Source organism: Scyliorhinus canicula, chromosome 14, assembly GCF_902713615.1.
Source record: "Scyliorhinus canicula chromosome 14, sScyCan1.1, whole genome shotgun sequence".
Taxonomy (NCBI): domain Eukaryota; kingdom Metazoa; phylum Chordata; class Chondrichthyes; order Carcharhiniformes; family Scyliorhinidae; genus Scyliorhinus; species Scyliorhinus canicula.
In genome coordinates, this window is record NC_052159.1 from 47,058,325 (window position 1) to 47,080,762 (window position 22,438).

At 49.0% G+C, this 22,438-nt stretch overlaps 1 protein-coding gene across 3 annotated transcripts in view; it reads left to right on the forward strand.

Annotated features, from left to right (window-relative positions):
- flt3 (fms related receptor tyrosine kinase 3) overlaps positions 1-22,438 on the forward strand; it is a 119,017-nt gene that overhangs the window by 54,825 nt on the left and 41,754 nt on the right. For all 3 annotated transcript variants that reach the window (XM_038819015.1, XM_038819013.1, XM_038819014.1), the window contains exons 5-10: positions 2,501-2,616; positions 3,562-3,676; positions 8,144-8,280; positions 15,740-15,891; positions 15,990-16,140; positions 21,045-21,210. In XM_038819015.1, coding sequence (XP_038674943.1) covers positions 2,501-2,616; positions 3,562-3,676; positions 8,144-8,280; positions 15,740-15,891; positions 15,990-16,140; positions 21,045-21,210 — 837 coding nt within the window. The remainder of the gene's footprint in view (positions 1-2,500; positions 2,617-3,561; positions 3,677-8,143; positions 8,281-15,739; positions 15,892-15,989; positions 16,141-21,044; positions 21,211-22,438) is intronic.

The window sequence follows — 22,438 nt, forward strand, 5'->3', positions numbered from 1 at the left end:
TGCATACAACGAGTGAACCCACGCCACAAATTTCGATCCATTCCCAAGCCTTTCCGGAACTTCAAACAGGACCTCCACTCCACCCGGTCAAATGCCTTCTCCGCGCCCAAGAACACCTCTGCCCCCCGTCCCTTTCGAGTGTCATACTTACATTCAGCAACCTTCTAATGTTACTAGAGAACTGCCTCCGCTTCAAAAAAAACGTTTGGTCCTCATAAACCATCAGCTACATTTTGGGAGGCCTTGAAGGTGGTTTCCGAGGGGAAATTATTTTGTTCAAGGCCCATAGGGATAGGATGATGAGGGAGGAGCACTGCTGATTATTGGATGAGATAGTTGAAGTGCACCCCTCCAATCCACACGGCAACACCTTTGCCAGGATTTTCACGTCCATGTTTGGCAACAAAATGGTCCTTCCACTTTTTCCGGATCAGCAAAATCGATGCCTGCGCTAACATAACCATAACTCCCCCTTTTCCACTGCCTCACTAAACCTACCCACCAGGTGGGGGAGGGGGGCATCTCTGAGCTTGTAAAACTCCGCAGGAAAGCCATCTGGCCCCAGGCCCTTCCCCGACTGCACCCTACTAATATACTCCATCATCTCCCTTAACCCCAACGGCTCCTCCAATGCCTGCCCTTCCCCTCCTCCAGCTCGAGGAACCCCAACCCATCCAGAAAATGACCAATATCCTGTGCCTCCCCTATCGGTTCAGCCCTACACAACCCCTCATAGGAAACCTTAAACACCTCATTTATCCTCTCCGGCTTCGACACCACTTCACTCTTTTTCGCCCTCACCTGCAGAATTTCCTTGTACACAGCCTGACGCCACAATTGGTGGGCCAACATACGACGCACCTTTTCCCCATACTCATACTGCACACCCTCACCCTCCGCAGCTGCCCCACCACCTTACCCGTTGTCAACCGATCAAACTGCCTTGAAACTTCTTCCTCTCTGCCAACAGCTTGTTTGTGGTGGCCACTGAGTATCTTCTGTCAACCTCAACTATCTCATCCAATAATTGCTGGGGCTCCTCCCTCCTCATCCTATTTCTATGGGCCTTGACCAAAATTTTTTCCCTCAGACACCGCCTTAAAGGCCTCCCAAAATGTAGCTGCTGGCACCTCATTATTCTGGTTGAGCTCCACATGGTTCTTAATTACCACTCTCACCTTCCCACAAAACCTATCAGCGTAAAGTTCCGAGTCTAACCTCCACCCTGGTCTCTGTACCTGTCCTGAACAAAACCTCACATCTATCCAGTGCGACGCATGGTCTGAGATCGCAAACCCACTACCCTGCCCTATCCCCGTAATCCCAGTTAATCTGCACATGTTTGAACACAAAGGGGCAATTTATCATGGCCAATCCACCTAACCTGCACATCTTTGGAATGTGCGAGGAAACCGGAGCACCCGGAGGAAACCCACGCAGAGAAAGTGCAAACTCCACACAGTTACCCAGGGCCAGAATTGAACCCAGGGCCCTTGCATGTGAGACACCAGCACTAACCATTGTGCCACCATGCCAACCCAGTTTAACAAATTTTTTAAAATTGTTTGCCGTTCTTGTCTGGTATCCTAACAAATGTCTAGTCCGGTCTCCTAACACTTCTTAAAAATAATAAGTGATTTGACCTCCACAGCCTTCTGTGGTAGAGAATTCTACAGGTTCAGCACCCTCCCAATGAAGAGATTTCTCCTCATCTCAGTCCTAAATAGCCTGCCCTGTATCCTGAGACTGTGATCCCTTGTTCTAGCTCTTCCCACCCCTTACAATATCTCATTTGGTCAACTATTTTGTTTTAGTAGGCTAAATTCCCATTATTGTATTCCTGGTGCAAACCATCCTCTTCCCTTAAGAATTCAAATCAGAATATTAGACAGGAGGATAACGCACCACAAAGCAACCTTCCTAATTTTCCACTCAATGGAAAGAAAAGCAGGTGTAAATTGAAACCTCTGAGCTCAATCTTCAGACACATGGACCAAGCATGTGCCAGGAATGCAAAATGAAATCCCACTCTAAAACGGAAAGGATTTAACTTGTGCAAGCTCGTGTAGTTTGGAAAGGCTACAATATTTATTAGCTTGTCATATATCACAATTGATATGAAACAATCTAATTTCTGATTATGGTGATTATGTTCAATTAGCTTTTTATTCAATGATAATATTATTGTCTTTTAGGTTTATTTAATCTTACCAGATTTGGTGGTTCATATTCATTTCATATGTGGTTCCTTCACTTCCCTTTATGAAGTATGAAGGGTAAACTAGCTTGGTCAACCACATTCACAATTGTACTGCTTATTGTGCTTTTTCAATCAAATGTCACTTATTTTCTGAATTTACCTTAACTTCAATCATGGAAATGGAAATAGATTAAAGCATTAATAATGCAACAATAAAGAACAATGCAGCAACAAATCACACTATTAATATGAAATGCGCTTATTATATCTTGATAACCTGATTCTTATTCATTTTTTCAGTCAAGTCATTACTTTCACAATTTCCCGGATGAGAGAAATGCATTCTGGAATATATACCCTCACAGTTGAAAGTGAAAACACTAACTATACAATTAGCTTTCCAATTTTTGTTAGAGGTAAGTACTAAAAATAAAGAATAACTTTCAGTCCATGAGAAGCTACTGGCTTCTGTTTGTCTACATACCCACATCTACAGTGTTCCTCTTCTCATTGTTTCCTGATTTGTGGGTACATTAGTGACAGAATATATCATCAAACTGGCACACACACTAAAATATCTGTACAAAGAGGCTGTGGGAACCCACAGCAGGACTCAAATTTGTAAGCTCAGCTGAGACTTCAGTGCAGTACTAAGGGAGTCCTACATTTTCAGGGGTGCTGGCTTCGGGTGAGATGTTAAATCAAAGCTCAATGTGCTTCGCTAAAATGTAAAAGGTCAGCATCTAAACCAGAGCAGTGAGTTCTTCTAGTGTTCTTGTCAATGTATATCCATCAATAAATATCACCAAAAAACAGATTAACTGGTCATTTATATAGTTTGACTATGTGGGGAGAAAGCAGATTAGGCTATTGAGTTGGATGATCAGCCATGTTTGTTATAAATGGTTCAGCGGGCTCGAAGGGCCAAAGGTCCTCTTCCTGCTCCTATCTTCTATGTAACTATGTGGTACATCGCTACAGTAAATTGATTGTGGCATTTGCATACCCAGTAGTTATGTCATTAATGTTGATACATCGTGAGGACATGAACAGTTTTAAATCAATACAAGTTCTTTCATCTTTAAAGTGAGAAAACCAAGTTTGACATTAGGCTTACATCAGAATTAGATTCCATAAAACTGGAAAGTAGAGCTATTTAAGATTATTAGAAACTATTAGAATCCCTTAACACTGCTCAGATTAAATTGCTTTTGAATTTGAGTGAACGAGGCACTCTCACAAACCATTGTTAGTGGTAACTGCACACTTACTTCATTAATATGATCTGTTCAGTGTTACATGTTTCTTCTACTCGAGTGAATTCTTCCAACACTGTGATATTCCGTAATTCCATTTGGCAGCAAAACCCAAGAAACCAAAAATGATTATGAAGAAAGAGGGAAATACGACATCATTTGAATGCTCAGTAGAAAGTTACCCTGCTCCTGAGTTAACTTGGCTAACTAATTGCTCAAGGTATGCTTCCCATTTTTATGGTTTTACAAATTGTCACCTCCATTTATCTCCTTGTGGCATGTGTTATTTCTCAGCTTTAGAAAGGTGGCACTGTGGTTAGCACTGGCACCTCACAGCTCCAGGGACCTAGGTTCAATTCCTGCCTCGGGTGACTGTCTGTGTGGAGTCTGTACAGTCTCCCCGTGTCTGCGTAGTTTTCCTCCGGGTCCTCAGGTTTCGTCCTACAGTCCTAAGAAGTGCAAGTTAGGTGGATTGGCCATAATAAATTGCCCTTCGTGTCCAAAAGGTTAGGTTGCGTTACGGGTTGGGTGGAGGCATATGGGCTTAAGTAGGGTGCTCGTTCCAAGGGCCGTTGCAGACTTGATGGGCTGAATTGCCTCCTTCTGCACTGTAGGGACTCTATGTTTGTATAAGTTTTCAATTTGTTTTAGTCAAGTGCGGTGGGATATAGTTCCATGTAATCTCTCATTTGCCTTCCACAATATAATCACCCTTATTTCTCACCCTTGTTAACCCTTTATTTCTGCATTTAACTTCTATTTTCTACTCTGAAGACAGGTACAAAAGATCTGTTCAAACAGGCACAAAACATCTGTTCAACCTATCTGCCGTTTCTTCATTCCCAATGATAATTTCTTCTCTCTCTGGGCGGGATTCTCCCGGACCCGGCGGGGTGGGGGATCCCGGCGGAACAGAGAATCCTCCGCACCTTCATGGGCTAGGCCGGCGCTGGAGTGGTTTGCGCCCTGCTGGCTGGAGTGGAAGGCCTTTGGCGCCACGCCAGCTGGGGCCGAAGGGACTCCGTCGGCCGGCACGTGTCCGCGCATGCACGGGAGCGTCAGCGGCTGCTGACATCATCCCCGTGCATGTGCAGGGAGGGTTCACCTACGTGTCGGCCATCGCGGAGGCTGACACGGCCGACGCATAGGAAAAGAGTGCCATCATGGCACAGGCCCGCCCGCGGATCGGTGGGCCCTGATCGTGCGTCAGGCCACCGTGGGGGCATCCCCCGGGGCCAGATCGGCCCACGCCTCCCCCAGGGGCGGAGTCCGCCCGCGCCGCCTGGTCTCGCCAGTAAGGGACCTAGTCTAATCTACGCCGGCGGGACTTGCAAAGAACCAGCGGGACTTCGGCCCATTACGGGTCGGAGAATCACCCTGGGGGGGGGGGGGGGGCGCTGCAAGCGACAACCGACCGGCGCAGCGCAATTCCCCCCCCCCCCCCCCCCCCCCCCCCCCCCGCCGAATCTCCGTTGCCGGAGATTCTCCAACCCAGCGGGGGCGTCGGAGAATCCCGCCCTCTATTTCTCAGGGACCTACACTTACTTTCGCTATTTTCCTCCCTTTTATACAAATGTAAAAGTTCATACACTCTGTTTTTACATTCCTGGCTAATTTATTCTAATTCTATTTTCTCCCCTTTCTATCAATATTTTGGCCTCTCTTCCATTGGTTTCTCCTAATCCTCAGACTTGCTACTACCGACGCCTTAACAGCAAATTTAGTAAGAGAATTAGATTTAAAGATTATAATCAGAGAATTGTTACAGCACGGGCGGAGGCTATTCAGCCTGCCGTGTCTGCTCTGGCTCTCCAAATGAATAATTTACTTAGTGCCGTTCCCCCACCTCCTCCTTGTAATCCTGCACATTCTTCCTTTTCTGATAATAATCCAATTCCTCTTGAATGCCTTTGTAATAATCTCACCAAGCCGTCAGTAGGGAGGTTCATACTCCATGAAGCCCACAGGGATATCTGGGAGGGCAGCACGGTAGCATAGTGGTTAGCACAATTGCTTCACAGCTCCAGGGTCCCAGGTTCGATTCCCGGCTTGGGTCACTGACTGTGCGGAGTCTGCACGTTCTCCCTGTGTGTGCGTGGGTTTCCTCCGGGTGCTCCGGTTTCCTCCCACAGTCCAAAGATGTGCAGGTTAGGTGGATTGGCCATGATAAATTGCCCTTAGTGTCCAAAATTGCCCTTAGTGTGGGGTTACTGGGTTATGGGGATAGGGCGGTGTGGGCTTGGGTAGGGTGCTCTTTCCAAGAGCCGGTGCAGACTCAATGGGCTGAATGGCCTCCTTCTGCACTGTACATTCTATGATTCTGTGATCTATTGATAATCCCCATGTCCCTCATGGTCACCATAACAGCCTTCATTGAACCTACCTCCAACACACTCTCAGGGAGAGCATTCCAGATCCTAACCACTCACTGTGGGAAAAGAATTCGCCTCATGCCCCCATTTCTTCTTTTGCCAATTACTTTAAATTTGTGCGCTCCCATTTTTAATCCTTCCACCAGTGGGGACAGTTTTTCCCACTACTCTGCCCAGGCCCCTCATGATTTTAAATACCTCTGCCAAATGGTCTCTCAACACCCTCCTCTCCAAGGAAAACACTCCCAATTGCTCAATCTGTCTATGTAGCAGAAATTCTTATCCCTTGGAACCAGTCTCATGAATCTCTTCTGCACTCTTTCTTACGACTTCACATCTTTTTAAAAATTAATTTACGGGATGTGGGCATCACTGGTTAGACCAGCATTTATTGCCCATCCCTAGTTGCCCTTCAGAAGGTGGTGGTGAGTTGTCTTCTTGAACCACTGCAGTCCTTGAGGTGTAGGTGCTCCCACAGTACTGTTAGAGAGGGAGTTCCAAGATGATGCCCTAGCGACAGTGAAGGAACGGTGATATATTTCCAGGGTGGTGGGTGACTTGGAGGGGAACCTTCAGGGGGTGGAGTCCCCAGGTATTTGATGCTCTTGTCCTTCTAGATGGTAGTGGTCGTGGGTTTGGTAGGTGCTGTCAAATGAACCTTGGTGTGTTACTGCAGTGCATCTTGTAGATGGTGCACACGGCTGCCACTGTTCGTCGGTAGTGGAGGGTTTGAATGTTTGTGGAAGGGGGAGCAATCAAGCAGGCTGCTTTGTCCTGGACGGTGTCAAGCTTCTTGAGTGTTATTGGAGCTGCAATTATATAGGCAAGTGCAGAGTATTCCATTACATTCCTGACTTGTGCCTTGAAGATGGTCTTCCATGCTCCGCCCCCTCCAAACCGGCGTCATTGGGATGCGTTCCGTTGCAACGCCATTAGCACGTCATCGGCTGGCCCAACTACGAAGCGCTGTCCCCAATGGGCCGAGTTCCCAATGGCACAGGCCACGTGTGGTCCCAGCAGTCAGGAACCCGGCGTGCTGGCTGTGGACAGTGTCCAGCACTGCCACACTCGTCCGGGATCCGTGCCGCTGGCCGGTGGGGCTTCTGCTAGGGCTGGGGGAGTGGTGGAGAGTGGTCAAGGGGTGGGCTGTGGGGCCGCGGCTGGCATGTTAGGGTTCGAGCACAGCCGGCGCCATGTTTTCCTGCGCGACCGGTGCAGATTATCAGCCCTGCGCATGCACGGAACAGGACCTGCCAATTCTCTGGCCATTTTTGGTGCGATCCGCGGGCATTTCACGAGATGTCGGCACTAGCCCCTCACTGGTCCCGGAATCTGTGTGAGGTTTGCGTTGATTTTCCTGTCGTGAAACTCCCGCGGATTCTCCATTCGTGCCGGCGCTTAGCCTCACAGAGAAACTAGCCCATAGTCTCCCCAGTGGAGAATATGGCCCCCTCTGCCAATTGACGCATGGTCTACATTTTACTTTGGGCCTTAACCCCTTGAAGCCTCTCCAGGGAACATCATTCCTAGTTCTACCCATGTTATTAGTTCCCACGTGGATCACAACAACTGGATTCTTCGCACTTCACTGTGAACCTCTCTTCAGCTGCATGGATATGTCTTTCACCCTGGCACCAAGCAGGCAACACAACCCCCAGAACACCCTGACACAAAAGCAAATTACTGCGGATGCTGGAATCAGAAACAAAAACAGTAAATGCTGGACAATCTCAGCAGATCTGACAGCATCTGTGGAGAGAGAACAAAGTTAATGTTTTGAACCTGAATGACTCTTTATCGAAGCTCTTTTGCCCCAGAACACCCTTTGTTATGGCCAAGGAGATTAGTATCTATTTCTTTGAATATATGCACTTCCTATACCTGCTGATGTTATCCAGGAAGACCACACTTTCTCAAACTTGCCCCTCGCCTGAGGTGCGGTGACCCTCAGGTTAAATCACCACCAGTCAGCTCTCTTTCAAAAGGGGGGAGCAGCCTATGGTCCTTTGGGTCTATGGAGACTTTCATACACTCGCCATCACTACACATTCCTTTTTGCTCCTCCCAGTTGAATGGATCTCTCCTTACAGAAACTGAACCATGGTGGCTCTCAGAGTTATAACGTGATTCAAAATATATATTACTGCTATGTGTAGGTGTTTGTTCAATAAACATTTGAGGGAAATTACAAAAGGCAAAATGTTGCAACACAATTGTAACAATTTATTTTTCTAATATGTTTTTTAAAAATGCTGCAATTAAACTTGGAAGAATTTGATAGTTTGCTGCAATAACGATATATTTTGAGATTACAGCTCTGTGTGTCAGGCTGAGCCCACTGTAACTGTTGGAATGAGGAGAACCCTTTCTGAGATGAAATGCCATCACTGTAATGAATGTTGCTGTGCTCGTAATATTCTCGGATCAGAGTGTTCAAGCCTTTACACTCAAGGTAATTACAATTCTAGATTATGTCGATACCAAGGGGTATTAGGCCAGTGTGGGAAAATGGCATTGAGCTGGAACATAAGCCATGGCGAAGTAGGATTCAGGGGCGGGGTTGCCTATTCCTGCTCCTATCTCCTATTTCCTAAATCAGAAGCCAACATCTGTAGCAGATATTAAAAAGTGCTTTTAAATGAGTAATTCCATGTTGGAATTCAGGTAGTGTCATAAAACATGGTAGAATTGTAGTGCACGGACTATGACTTGCTTTCTGTGTTTTTAATATTCTGGCTGTGTCTCTCATATTCTTTGGACTGGAGATGCCCAGAGAGCCTGATTCCTGCAATGGATGAATCTGGAAGTTGGAATGGAATCCGGTTATGCTGGAATGCAATCCCATATACTCTGGCCTTTTACATTCTGACAGGGGTGAGGAGAGAGGAACATGGACAAATCTTCTACCCCCACCTCCACATCAAGGGGTTTGTCAGGGTGACTTCCTGTGATAGCCTGAAAAGTCCACCTTTTATGTTATGAGAATGCTTCATTAAAATCCATGCATACTAAGGCCTAGATTTGTACTCCTAGGTCAGGTGAACAGTGACAGGATGGCCACCAGTAATTGGGATTTTCCATCCGGGAGAGGGTGGGCTGGATTAGGAGTTGGGTGGTGGGCCCAACTCCTAATCGAGCCCACCCTCTCCCGGATGGAAAATCCCAACTACCGGTGGCATTCCTGTCACTGTCACTACCCCCAGAACAAGTGCAGATCTGAACTGTGTGAAAGGCCTGCCTCTGTGCTCCGGAACGATGTTTAGGTCATTTTAAAAAGATCAAAACGAAAAACACTCCCACACACCCTTCATACCCCATCTATGCCAATCTATGTTTTGTCATTCCTCCCACCCACACACCCATGGTCCCTCATACCCCTATGCCAACCCATGCCCCTCTACCCACTCTCACAGCCTCTTATATTTCCTATGCCTCCACATCCACATGTCCCTTTATAGATCATTTGTGAACTTAGTGTCCCTGCATGCCCACCCATACCTTCCAGCCCTCCGTGCCACCTCACCCGGTATCCTTTGAGAGTTCCTGGACAGCTTTTACAGGGTTGACAGTTCTGTGCCAGCTTTTTTTGACAGGTTGACAACTTTGATAGTTCTCTGACAGCTTGACAATTCTTCAAAAGCTTGACAGTTCCAATGAGTTTATGAACTTTTTACGCACAATCATGTTTACTCTTAAAAAACCCGAAGGTGCCTTACCACTCCCAAAGGGTGCCTTGCCTTTCCAAACCTGTGCCTTACTTCTCCTAAAGGTGTCTTATCTCCCTCAAAGGTGTCACGGAACCTTACACAGAGGGGAACCAGACCTCTCCAAAGGGGTACCCGGGCCAACCAAACAAATATGTCAAATTCAATCCTCCCCTTATCTGGTCTAATCTGCACACTTTGGGCTTCACACTCCTGGCCTATCAAAATCCCACTTCAGAGGAGCAGATGGTGATTTATATGGCTGGCTGCCTTCGTAAACTGCTCATGCACAAACTCTAGTCCAATTCCAGTCCCACTCCTGGTAGAATAGTAAATGCTGTGTTTGGGGGCATCACTTCAGATTTTGAGTCATTTCTGGGACTTCTGACACAATGGAGAGTCTCTACGTTGTATTAGAAATTTGGGCCTAGCAGTCCCTTTGAAGCCTTCTGAAGGTCCCAAACCTTACTAGGATTGAGGTAATCTCAGAATGAATCAGTTACATTTTCCAGAGACAAAGGGCTGGATTCTCCATTCCTGAGTCTAAGTGCTGACGCCAATGGAGGAGTTCCATGTCACAGGAATCGGTGCCACATCCGCACCAATTCCGCTATTGGTGAGGGGCTAGCACCGGCGCTGCGTGGAACACCAGTAGAACACACGAAAAACGGTGGGGGAATCGCCGGGTCCATGATACACCCTACACACACACACACTGATCGGGGCCGAAAGGATGGCTACGTTGCACTGGACCACCCATACAGCTGATGGGTCAGCTGGGGGCAGTGGACACCCAGGGGATGCCCATTGGGGGTCACCTATACGACCAAGGGCACTGATTTCTAGCAGGCTGTCAGCAGAATGCGCAAACGTATGGCTGCCTTGACGGCTGCGGTGATTGTTCAGCATACATGTCCATCCCGACCCCACAACCCACCTCCTGGCCATCCCCCCCAGTGCTCCCCCCCAGCCCTGGCAGAAGCCCCCCGGCCAGTGGTATAACTTTCAGCAAAGTATAACAGTGCTGGACACTGCCCATATGCCCTGTCTCTCTCTCAGCAGCCACCACTCCAGGTACACGATTGTTGAGAGCACACGTGGACTACGCCGTCAGGAACTCGGCCCATTGGAGGAGGAGCATCGTGGATGGGCCCACTAATGAGATACGAACGGGGTTGCGACTGCACATGGCGTGCATCGCGATGACGCCGTTTTGGAGGGGACGAAGCATCGCGATTCGGCGTCAAACCAGCTCTTGCTGCGATTTTGGCGTCGGGAGCTATTCTCCGCCCAATCGCCAATCCCGATTTCGGCATTGGCCAACGGAGAATCCCGCCCAAGGTGTCTCATTTTGTGGTTTCAGACTATTAATTGGCCTCTGCAGGTTGCAGGCCTCTGACCCACATTACAGCCTGGTAACAAGGCTCAGAAGCCCACAGGGAAAATCTATGGTTTCACGACAAATTGTACTTAGAGAATCTCTTCTCCTTTAAATCCACCACTCTCAAAACACAGGTTAACAAATCAGTAATTAAAATGAACCCCTTTTCACTTTTGATATAAATAAAAATCTGGGGTGTGATTCTAACCCCTCGTTGTGCCGGGCACACCTCCCACTATTCCCAGAGAATTGTGGGAGAGCCCCTAAATGGAGTTCACACTGGGCGCTGGATGGAACGCAATTCCCCTGGCCTGCGGCACCCAATGAGATTTGGTCTACGCCCTCGCTGTGTATGAACCAGGGGCGAAATGCTCCGACCCCCAGCAGGGTCGGAGAATCGCCTGGGGGCGCCTAAAATCCCGCCCCCGCCGTGGCAGAGATTCTCCGCCACCCGGGAAGTGGCGGGGGCAGGAATCTCGCCACTCCGATCGGAGAGACCCCTGCGGCGATTCTCCGGCCCGGATGGGCCGAAGTCCCGCCGCTGGGAGGCCTCTCCCACCGCCGAGGTTTAAACCACCTCTGGAACGGCGGGCTCAGCGGCGTGAGCGGGCCCCAGGGTCCTGGGGGGGGGGGGGCAGGGAGCGATCGATCCCCGGGGGGTGCCCCCACGGTGGCCTGGCCCGCGATCGGGCCCCCCCCCAGAGTCCGGGCCAGTGCCCTGGGTGCTCTATTTTCTTCCGCGTCCGCCGCGGCCTCCGCCATGGCGGAGGCGGAAGAGAACCCCACATTGCGCATGCACCGACAGTGACGTCAGCGGCCAGCGGCCAGCGCATGTGCGGACCGGCGAAAGCCTTTCGGCCAGCCCCGCTGCCGGGGACGCCGGTTTTTTGCGCCGGTCTTCTGGTGGCAACCGATCCGGCGCGGGGCTGGCCCCCAAAGGTGGGGAGAATCCCCACCTTTGGGGATGCGCGACCCGAGTGGTTGGCGCCACTCCCCTACTCCGGGACCCTCCGTCACGCCGGGTAGGAGAGAATGCCGCCCCAGACTCGCATATTTAAATGAGTCTTTAAGCTCATGTGAATATGCTCAGCCCATTCGAAACTGGAGTCTCCCGGATTCTAGGATTCACCGGCCTCACAGCACAGCCTGAGGCTGGCTTGACACGGTACTGGCTTCCAAAAATAGAAACCAAACCTAATGGTGGGGCCTCAGAGGGTTCATAGCCATGAAAGGGGGGGGGGGGAGGAATTGAGGAGGCGCATGGAGGGGGGGGAAGGGCTGAAGGGCGACATGAAGGGCGGGACCTGAAGGGAGCGATGATATGGGGGGACCTTAAATGGGGGATCTCGGTGATCCCATAGCTGGACATCAGTCACTTGCAATTCTGGTGATTCTGGTGAAAATGCATGGGGGGTGCCAGATCACCCTCATGCCTTTTGCTGTGGCATGCAGGTGTGGACATTTACTCATGCGCGTGGGGGATGGAGTTTGCCCTCCAGGATCAAGGGTTGGGAATATTGCCCATGCCTGTGGAAGGTCGCGATGTTGGTGTGTGTGGGGGACCTTCAACTTAACTTGACTTTGAATGGGAATTCCCATTGGGAATTCCCATTGAAGCCACCCCACACTGCCGGGAAACCCACGCAGGACCAGAGAATCCCGCTGGCATGAACAACCGGAGAATTTTGGGCTACAGGTGGGTGAATTGCAATTGGAATTGTGCAGAACAGCTGGCGGGATCCTTACTGGTTTTCCCGACTGAAATTACACTTAAGGGGGGTTCTCCGCTCCTGCCCGCTAAAATCAGGTGTATCGATTGGGCAGAGAATTTCGCGTTGGCCCAGAAACAAGATCAGCAGTGGGCGCCAGACCATCCCCAGTCTCTGGTCATGCCTCACCCAGCCAGCCATAGTGGGCATCCCATCCGTGCCAGTGAGAACATGCAAACAGTTGATATGCATTCATCTGAATGCAATTACCAGGCTGGAAACCCAAATCTCCACATCTCCCATTATTCTCTGATCTCTGCAGAGGGAACTCCTCCGGCTGGGCTTTGCTGCAAGTATTGACAAGAAATGTCCTGGCATGATGAACCCCGGGGGGGGGGGGGGGGGGGGGCTTCATGAATGTAAATCCATTTTGTATGTACCCCACTGCAAGGCTGCTGAGGGAGGCCCCCCCAAAAGGGTTGGGTGGGTTTGGGCTGTGGATAAGGGGCTGACCCTGGGAACATCCCCAGGGATATGGGTCAGGTGTCTGGACTGCTCTTCTTGACGACCGATGAGCAGTTCAGACAGTTAATTGAAGATGCACGCCAGGAAGCTGCAAAGACTTGGCCTTTCCTCACACCTGCTCCCGTAGCCCTATGCTTGTAACACTGCTGCTTTTTGAAGCGTCTGAGCCTTCCCAGAAAGCCCATATCACTTGAAAAGCTTTGAATCCCCTCAGATCATTTGAAATGCTTTGCATTAATTCAATTTCACAGTGCAGTACACGTAACTAGCCTTTGGCTGACAGCTTAATGGTTAAAACACAGCAGACAGGAGGTTGATTTATTTATCTTCCCCTTCATACTTTAATTCATCTTAAGTACCCCTCATTGATCTTAACTCCAATGTTTATAAATGTCCTTGTACTGATTGACAACTGCTAGCCGCTTCAAAATGCAAAGTGATTTCCCTTGCACTCCTCTAACTGCAGAAAACACTTAGCTTAGGGGTGGGTGGGGGGAGAGCTGCCTGGAGGGGTTGGGTCACCCACATGTGTGCATGGTGTGGGGGTGACCCATTATTCCCATGATGCCCCTCCTTGATGAGAGGTTACGGATGCTTCCCTTGTCAGCAGGTGTCAATATTTGCAATGTAGGAGCCAGGTGGGTGGGGGTTGGGAGAAGGGGGGGGGGGGGGGGATGCCTGGATTGAGGCACCTGTTCAAAGTGGCGGCCCAAGATCGGTAAGTGCAGGGAGACCGGTGTGCTTGCCGCTGTGCACAATGAGACTCCCTCCTCGGCAATGCTCCTAGCACTAGTGGGACACAGTCCCGATTCTCCACAGGCAGAATCACTTCAAAACCGGACATTAGCACCCTTAGTCATTTTTCCCTTGTATTAAAACCAAAGAAACAGTTGGGCTGTGATATTACTGAAAAGATAAGGAGGGCACGGTAGCATAGTGGTCAGAATAGTGGTTAGCACTGTTGCTTCACAGCTCCAGGGTCCCAGGTTCGATTCCTGGCTTCGGTCACTGTGCAGAGTCTGCACGTTCCCCCAGTGTCTGCGTGGGTTTCCTCCGGGTGCTCCGGTTTCCTCCCACAGTCCAAAAATGTGCTGCTTAGGTGGATTGGCCATGCTAAATTGCCCTTGGTGTCCAAATGGGTTGGGTTAGGTTGGGTTACTAGGATAGGGTGCGGGTGTGGGCTTAGATAGGGTGCTCTTTCCAAGGGCCGGTGCAGACCAGATGGGCTGAGTAGCCTCCTTCTGCACTGTTGATTCTATGATTCTATAATTAGATTTGGAAAAGTTAATTCTAAATTAAGGGGCCTATGCAAGCCCTTGTTGTACCGAAGTTCATTTAATACAAAGTCAAATCACCACTCAATTATAAACAAATGAACATAGGGACGCAACATCACACTGTTCCACGCAGAAATTTTTATCCTCAAAACCATTTCTTCTGGTCATAGAAAGGAATTACCATCTTATCAGGATAATTTAGTGCGATGTGTAACTTATAATTTTATTCAAACAGTTACATTACTGTTCAGCTCACAATTAACTTAAAGTGTCCATATGAGCCCATAATAATTAGATTATAGTTCCTGTTCCTGCTCATCTTCTGTATGCCCTTTCCCTGTACCACCTACAACTTTCCCGTCACTTCCTTCTCTGAGGCCACAATCACTTCCCTCTGTGAAATCACCTCTGCTGCTCTGCAATCTTGCCACCACTTCTCTTTGCTTATACGGTCTCCACTTCTCTCTCAAAGGACACCGCTGCTTCCCTTCCTGAGATCAACTCAGCTGTTCCTTGTGAGACTTCACGCACGTTACTCCTCAGTCGTGCCTGCCTCCTACAATTTCATCCTGCTACAACTGTAACCACCAGTGAAGAACTGATCTTATGGACATCAACACATCCACCACAAAGGATACTTTGTTTCTTTTGTGAGGGCCCCAAAGAATCCAGCATGTGTTTGTAGATTCAAACATATTGGGGGGGGGGGGGGGGGGGGGGGGGGGGGGGCTCATACTCCCCAAGAGTCATGGGAGAACCAATAGTCCCCAGCCAATCGGATTCAGGCAATTATCATGGATTATCATAGATTTTACAGTGCAGAAGGAGGCCATTTGGGTCATCGAGTCTGCACCGGCTCTTGGAAAGGGCACCCTACCCAAGGTCAACACCTCCACCCTATCCCCAGTAACCCCACCCAACACTAAGGGAAATTTTGGGCACTAAGGGCAATTTATCATGACCAATCCACCTAACCTGCACATCTTTGAACTGTGGGAGGAAACCGGAGCCCCCGGAGGAAACCCACGCAGACACGGGGAGGATGTGCAGACTCCGCACAGACAGTGACCCAAGCCGGAATCGAACCTGGAACCCTGGAGCTGTGAAGCAATTGTGCTATCCACAATGCTACCGTGCTGCCCATAAATATTTTAACAATTTCAATCCAAACATTTTTCTCTGAAAATTAATCAGCAAAAAGTATTTCTCTGCTTGAAGCTGAAATTAATTCATTTACTTGTTATTGTTTATTGTGTAGTTATTGCAATTAAGCACACTCCATGTCATTTTACATCATTTTTCTCTTTTGATGTAGATCTTGATATTGAATCGAGCAAAGAGAGCTCAGTCAGGAATGTTTTTCTGAAAGTTGGTGATCCATTTCTGTTAAGATGTGTTGCTTCATGTGAAACGTACAGATTTCGAATAAACTGGATCAATGACACAAAGGCAGGAAATATCACAGAGGTATGGCACTGACTTGAGATTGCATATTACCTAAGTGGATAATTAAGTTTTGCTTAATATGCTTCCACACAATTCTTGTTGTTTCAACAATGATACAGGTCCTGGAAGATGAAGCATCAAGCATTTCTCCAAACAAGTTTACAAGGGTCAAGCTCTTGTTTATTAGTTCAGTACATTTGGAACACAGTGGATCATATACATGTGGTTCGACATCCCATCCAAACAAGACAGTCAAATTAGAAGTACTTGGTAAGTTTATGCTTCAACAATTGAACATTCTTTTAATTAGGGACATAAAGATGATTTTTCCCTTGTGTTTGATTCAAATACAAAAACTAAATATGTACCTGTTTACTCTTCCTGACAGACCAATGGATCCAAGTTTTGTGGTAATCATATTTTTAAGGTGGCACGGTGGCACAGTGATTAGCACTGCTGCCTCATGGCGCTGTTGACCCGGGCTCGATCCTGGCCCCGGGTCACTGTCCATGTGGAGATTGCACATTCTCTCTGTGTCTGCGGGGGTCTCACCCCCACAACCCAAAGATGTGCAGGGTAGGTGGATTGGGCACGCTACATTGCCCCTTAATTGGAAAATAAATGACTGGGTACTTTAAATGTATTTTTTTAAATAAGCATATTTTCAATTCTTGTCTATGTGATATTGTCCAGTCTTTGAAATAAAGTCATTGCACCTAATTTGACATTCCTTTGCGCATAAACCAAACTTTCATACAGGTTTGTGTAGTCTGCAAAATGGGGTGCAGACTGCACGATCTTTAATGGAAATTCAGCTCATTGTTCCAGGTAAACTCCACAAAGGCTAATAATCAAATCAGTAGCCCTATTTCCATGGTTAAACTCTCTTAAAGTTTGAACTGTCTCATCCTTATTTAGCCTATGTGGTAGTCACCACTTGTAGCGTATTACATGTATTACGGCACTGTCCATATAGTAGAGGTACATGTGTAAATCCCTGCCTGCTGGCTCCGCCCAGTAGGCAGCGTATAAATGTGTGTGCTCACCGGTGCTGCAGCCATTCTGGTTCCAGCTACAGGAGGCACAACATCTTGCTCAATAAAGCCTCGATTATTCCATTACTCTCATCTTTGTGGTAATTGATAGTGCATCAAATTATTGAGCAAGATTTTTTAAAACGATGGATCTCCGCATCAAGTCTGATCGCCTGCAGCTGAGCCCTTAAGCAGCCAACGCTACGTCCACCTTCGACCACTGGCTAGCCTGCTTCGAAAACTTCCTCCGAACATCCACAGAGGAACCCTCAGACTCCCAGAAGGCCCAAGTCCTCTATTCACGGGTGAGTCCTGACATTTTTCCTCTCATCCGGGATGCGCCCTCCTACTCCGAAGTTATGGAGCTCCTGAAGGGACATTACGTTAGACCAGTCAATCAAGTATACGCCAGGCACCTCCTGACCACGAGACAGCAACTCCCCGGGGAGTCTCTGGACGATTTCTGGCGAGCCCTGCAAATCCTATGTAGGAACTGTGACTGTCAGGCAGTTTCGGTAGTCCAGCACACCAAAATTTAAATTCGAGATGCTTACGTTACGGGCGTGAAGTCTGTGTACGTCCGCCAGCGGCTACTGGAAGGAGGTACGCTTGATCTTGCGGGAACGAGGCAGCTCGCTAACTCATTTGAAGTGGCCTCACGTAACGCTCAATCCTACACCCCCGACCACGCGCCACCCTCGTGGGCCCCACCAGTGCCGACTCCAGCTCACCGCAAGCCTGCGCCACGCGGCAGCCAGCCAACTCTGGGGGTCCCAAGTGCTATTTTTGCGGGCAAAGCAAACACCCCAGGCAGCGTTGCCCGGCGCAGGGCCCGACCTGCAACGGCTGTGGGAAGAAGGGGCATTTTGTTTCTGTCTGCCAGGCCCGGTCGGTCGCCTCTGTTTCCAGACCCGGCGTTCCTACACCCCCCACGTGCGACCCAGGGACACCGCTATTTTCCCTTTCGCAAGACACATGCGGCCCGTGGGCACCGCCATCTTCTTCACCGCCCGCCATGTGCATCCTGTGGGCGCCGCCATCTTCGGCGCCATTTTGGACGGCGCCTCAGGACCCCTGCTCGTCTGGCTGTTCATCGTCTGCCGCTGCCTATCGCCATCCCATGCCCCGATATGACTTCTGCCATGGTTATTAAAGCCATCCACAGCATCTTCAATTTGTTCGGTTTCCCCACCACCTATATCCACAGCGATCAGGGATCCTCTGTTATGAGCGATGAGCTGCATCAGTTCCTGCTCAGCAAGGGCATTGCCTCGAGCAGGACAACCAGCAAGAAGCCCCGGGGAAACGGGCAGGTGGAGAGGGAGAACAGGACAGTCTGGAAGGCCATCCTGCTGGCCCTGCGGTCTAAAAATCTCCCGGTCTCCCGCTGGCAGGAGGTCCTCCCCGACGTGCTCCACTCTATCTGATCGCTCCTCTGCACCGCGACTAACGAGACCCCTCATACACATGTGTTTGCCTTCCCCAGGAAGTCCACCTCTGGGGTCTCGCTCTCAACATGGCTGACAGTTCCTGGACCCGTCCTCCTTCGCAAGCGTGTGCGGACACATAAGTCAGATCCCTTGGTCGAAAGAGTCCACCTCCTACATGCAAACCTGCAGTACGCCTACGTGGCACACCCCGACGGGCGCCAGGACACAGTCTCCCTTCGGGACCTGGCACCCGCTGGATCTCCACTCACGGCCCCCGACCTGACACCGCCCCCCCCCCCCCCCCCCCCGGTTGCCTCATTCACCCCTGCGCCACTCACCCTCCCTCCAGCGAACCTCACCGTAGCCCCCGCCCCAGTAGGATCCGTCCTCCTGCTGGTTCCACTCAGGGGTGACGAAGACGAGGACAACACGCTCCCAGAGTCGCAGGTGACCAAGTCAGTGCCCACATCACCACCAGGACTGAGGCGATCGCAGAGGGTCAAGGCCGCCGACAGACTTAACTGGTTTTCCACCATCCCACTGGACTCTTTTTTTAACGGGAGTGACTGTGGTAGCCTCCACTTCTGGTATATTACATGTATTGCGGTACTGCCCGCATAGTAGAGGTACATGGGTAAATCCCTGCCTGCTGGCTCCGCCCAGTAGGCAGCGTATAAATGTGTGTGCTCGCCGGTGCTGCAGCCATTCTGGTTCCAGCTACAGGAGGCACCACATCTTGCTCAATAAAGCCTCGATTATTCCACTACTCTCGTCTTTGTGGTAATTGATAGTGCATCAGTCTACATTGGATTTCTAATTTAAATAGATATTTCCTCCATTTACTGTTCTTCCTTTCCAAGAAGGGATCTAAAAACTGGATACTGGAGCATGTTTCTGTAGATGCTGAGCTGCATCTGCTACCACAGCTTGATGGTCATTCTGAGGCAGTGAAAATTTTCGTTCCCGGTTCCCGATTCCACTGGAAGCAGGAAATGCTAGTCAGCAACTGGGACATATGCTGTGCCCGTACCTCGAAGGTCATTTTCAATCAGGAGGGCCAATATGTGGCCTTTGAGCACTAAAGGATAGGGACCATAAACACCTCCCCCACCTCACATCCTTTCCCAAGGTGGTTGGGAGAATGAGAGGGTCATGAAGACATTTTCAAACTTTTTTTTCTTCAAATGTCCAAGCTTTGCTCGCCAGTGCAGCCTCGACGCGGAGAAGCTCTCCGAGTCCAAAAGAAATGGCAAAGTGCCACTGAATAGGGCGGTTATTCACGCCTGCTCAATGACCGTGGCCTTCTTGCAGCGGGCGGGGCAGGAGAATCCAGCCCCTTAACCTTTTTCTGTTGAATCGCGCCCGTAGCCACTGTTGTTTTGCAGGCAAATAATTAGTACACAGCAAGATCCCACACACAGTAAAGAGATAATTGACCAGCCAATCCATTTCAGCAGTGTTGGATACTGGATGAATATTTGACAGGATAACTTAGCCAGCTCGTTTCCTAATACTTTCATTGGATCCGTTCCTTTCACCAAAACAGGCAGATGGGAATGACACTTCAAGTCCTTTGGTGCTATAGCAGCTTAGGTTATGTGATTCAATCGCTGGAGTTGTGCTTGAACCCATGCATTTCTGGCTCATGCGGGACTGCTACCACTCATCCAAGCTGACACAGATATAGAGAGGAATCAGCTTGAGGGACCAAGTGGCTTTTTTTTTACATAGAATTTACAGTGCAGAAGGAGGCCATTCGGCCCATCGAGTCTGCACCGGCTCCTGGAAAGAGCACCCTACCCAAGGTTAACACCTCCACCCTAACCCCATAACCCAGTAACCCCTCCCAACACTAAGGGCAATTTTGGACACTAAGGGCAATTTATCATGGCCAATCCACCTAACCTGCACATCTTTGGACTGTGGGAGGAAACCGGAGCACCCGGAGGAAACCCACGCACACACGGGGAGGATGTGCAGACTCCGCACAGACAGTGACCCAAGCCGGAATCGAACCTGGGACCCTGGAGCTGTGAAGCGATTGTGCTATCCACAATGCTACCTTGCTGCCCATTAGCTGCGCACAGCTTTGCACAGCAGTGGTTACTGGATGGCAGTCAGGGATGGCAGTCAGGGCCGAGAACATTTAAACAATTTCCTCAAACCAAATTTAATAATCCAGGCTTGGGCAATATATTCTTCTCGAAGTAGAATGGTGCATATTTATGGACACTTGAATTATATAATATTTGTTACTAATCTTAAAAAAGAAAGGATACATTTGATTTAATGCAGTTTGTATTTGTGAATAAATGTAGAGACATTCTAAAGTAGTATGTGGAATTTACAGTGCAAAAGGAGGCCATCATTCGGCTCATCAAGTCTATACCGGCCCTTGGAAAGAGCATCCCCCTAAGCCCATGCCTCCACCCCACCCCATCCCGTAACCCCCCCCCCCCTAATCTTTTTGGACTCTCAGGGCGATTTAGCATGGCCAAGCCACCTAACCTGCACATCTTTGGACTGAGGGAGGAAACCGGAGAACCCAGAGGAAACCCACGCAGACACTGGGAGAACGTACAGACTCTGCGCAGACAGTGACCCAGCAGGGAATCGAACCTGGGATCCTGGAGCTGTGAAGCAACAGTGCTAACCACTGTGCTATGGTGAAACATTACAGTAAAATGATACTCTACTCTTTTTTTTACAGAGGAAGGATTTATAAATTCAACAACTACAAACAGCACCAATACTATTGGTGAAGCAGAGAACTTTTGCTTTGAAGTTGAACTGAAGGCATTTCCACTTGTAAGATGCCAGTGGTATTTTTCCCGCAAAGCTTTGGCCTGTTCGCTTAAAGAATTATCTGAAAACAGGTACAGGTTTTTGAATTGCATTTACTGGACAGTTCACAAATGTAAAACCTTTTGCAAAAGGTAATACTTCAAGAGGAGTTTATAACCATATCCTTACTGCATGTCATGTTCTGCCCTTGAACTCAAATCTTACAAGTTGGACTCTTGTGCCACATAGTGGGGAAGAATAATTGGGATAGTTTCCTGTTGTCTATCTCACAGTTTTAATTTTCAAAATAAGTTCTTCCAAATGAGCTGTAATCAATGCTAAAACAGCCCTCGAACTCTTTCGATGGGTGTCATGAATATTAATTGTAAGCAAGATCTGATAGGGAATAAACTGTGGCATAGTGGTATTGTCAATAGACGTAGTAATCCAAAGGCCCAGGCTAATGCCCTTGGGGCACATGTTCAAATCCCACCAAAGCAGCTGCTTTGATTAATTAATAACCTGGAATTGAAAACTAATCTCTAATGTTGACCATGAAACTATCATCAATTGTTGTACAAACTCATTTCGTTCATGAATGTCCTTTAGAGAAGGAAATCTGTGGTCCTTACTCTGTGACTCCTGCCCTACTGTAATGCCATTTATGGGGGTAGGTTTAGCTCAGTTGACTGGACAGTGATTTGTGATGCGCAGCAAGGCCAACACCATGGGTTCAATTCCTGTACCGGCTGAGGTTATTCATGAAGGCCCCGCCTTTTCAACCTTGCCCCTTGCCTGATGCATGGTGATCCTCAGGTTCAATCACCACCAGTCAGCTCTCCCCCTCAAAGGGGAGAGCAGCCTATGGTCATCTGGGACTATGGCAACTTTACTTACTAATGTGCTGGACACGTGTAAAATGACCCTACAAGCCACTCCGTACAAACAGGGGACCACCACCATTGGTGGTGGAGGGGCTGGTTTAGCACAGGGCTAAATCGCTGGCTTTGAAAGCAGCCCAAGGCAAGCAAGCAGCGTGGTTCAATTCCCGTACTAGCCTCCCCGAACAGGTGCCGGAAGGCGGCGACTAGGGGCTTTTCACAGTAACTTCATTTGAAGCCTACTTGTGACAATAAGCGATTTTCATTTCATTTTCATTTTTCATTTTATTTGGGTGGGCAATGAATGCTGACTTTGCCAGTGATATCTACATCTTGTGAAAGGGCAGTACAGTGGCAAAGTGGTTAGCACTGTTGCCTCACGGCGCCGAGGACCCATGTTTGATCCTGGTCCCAGGTCACTGCCTGTGTGAAGTTTGCA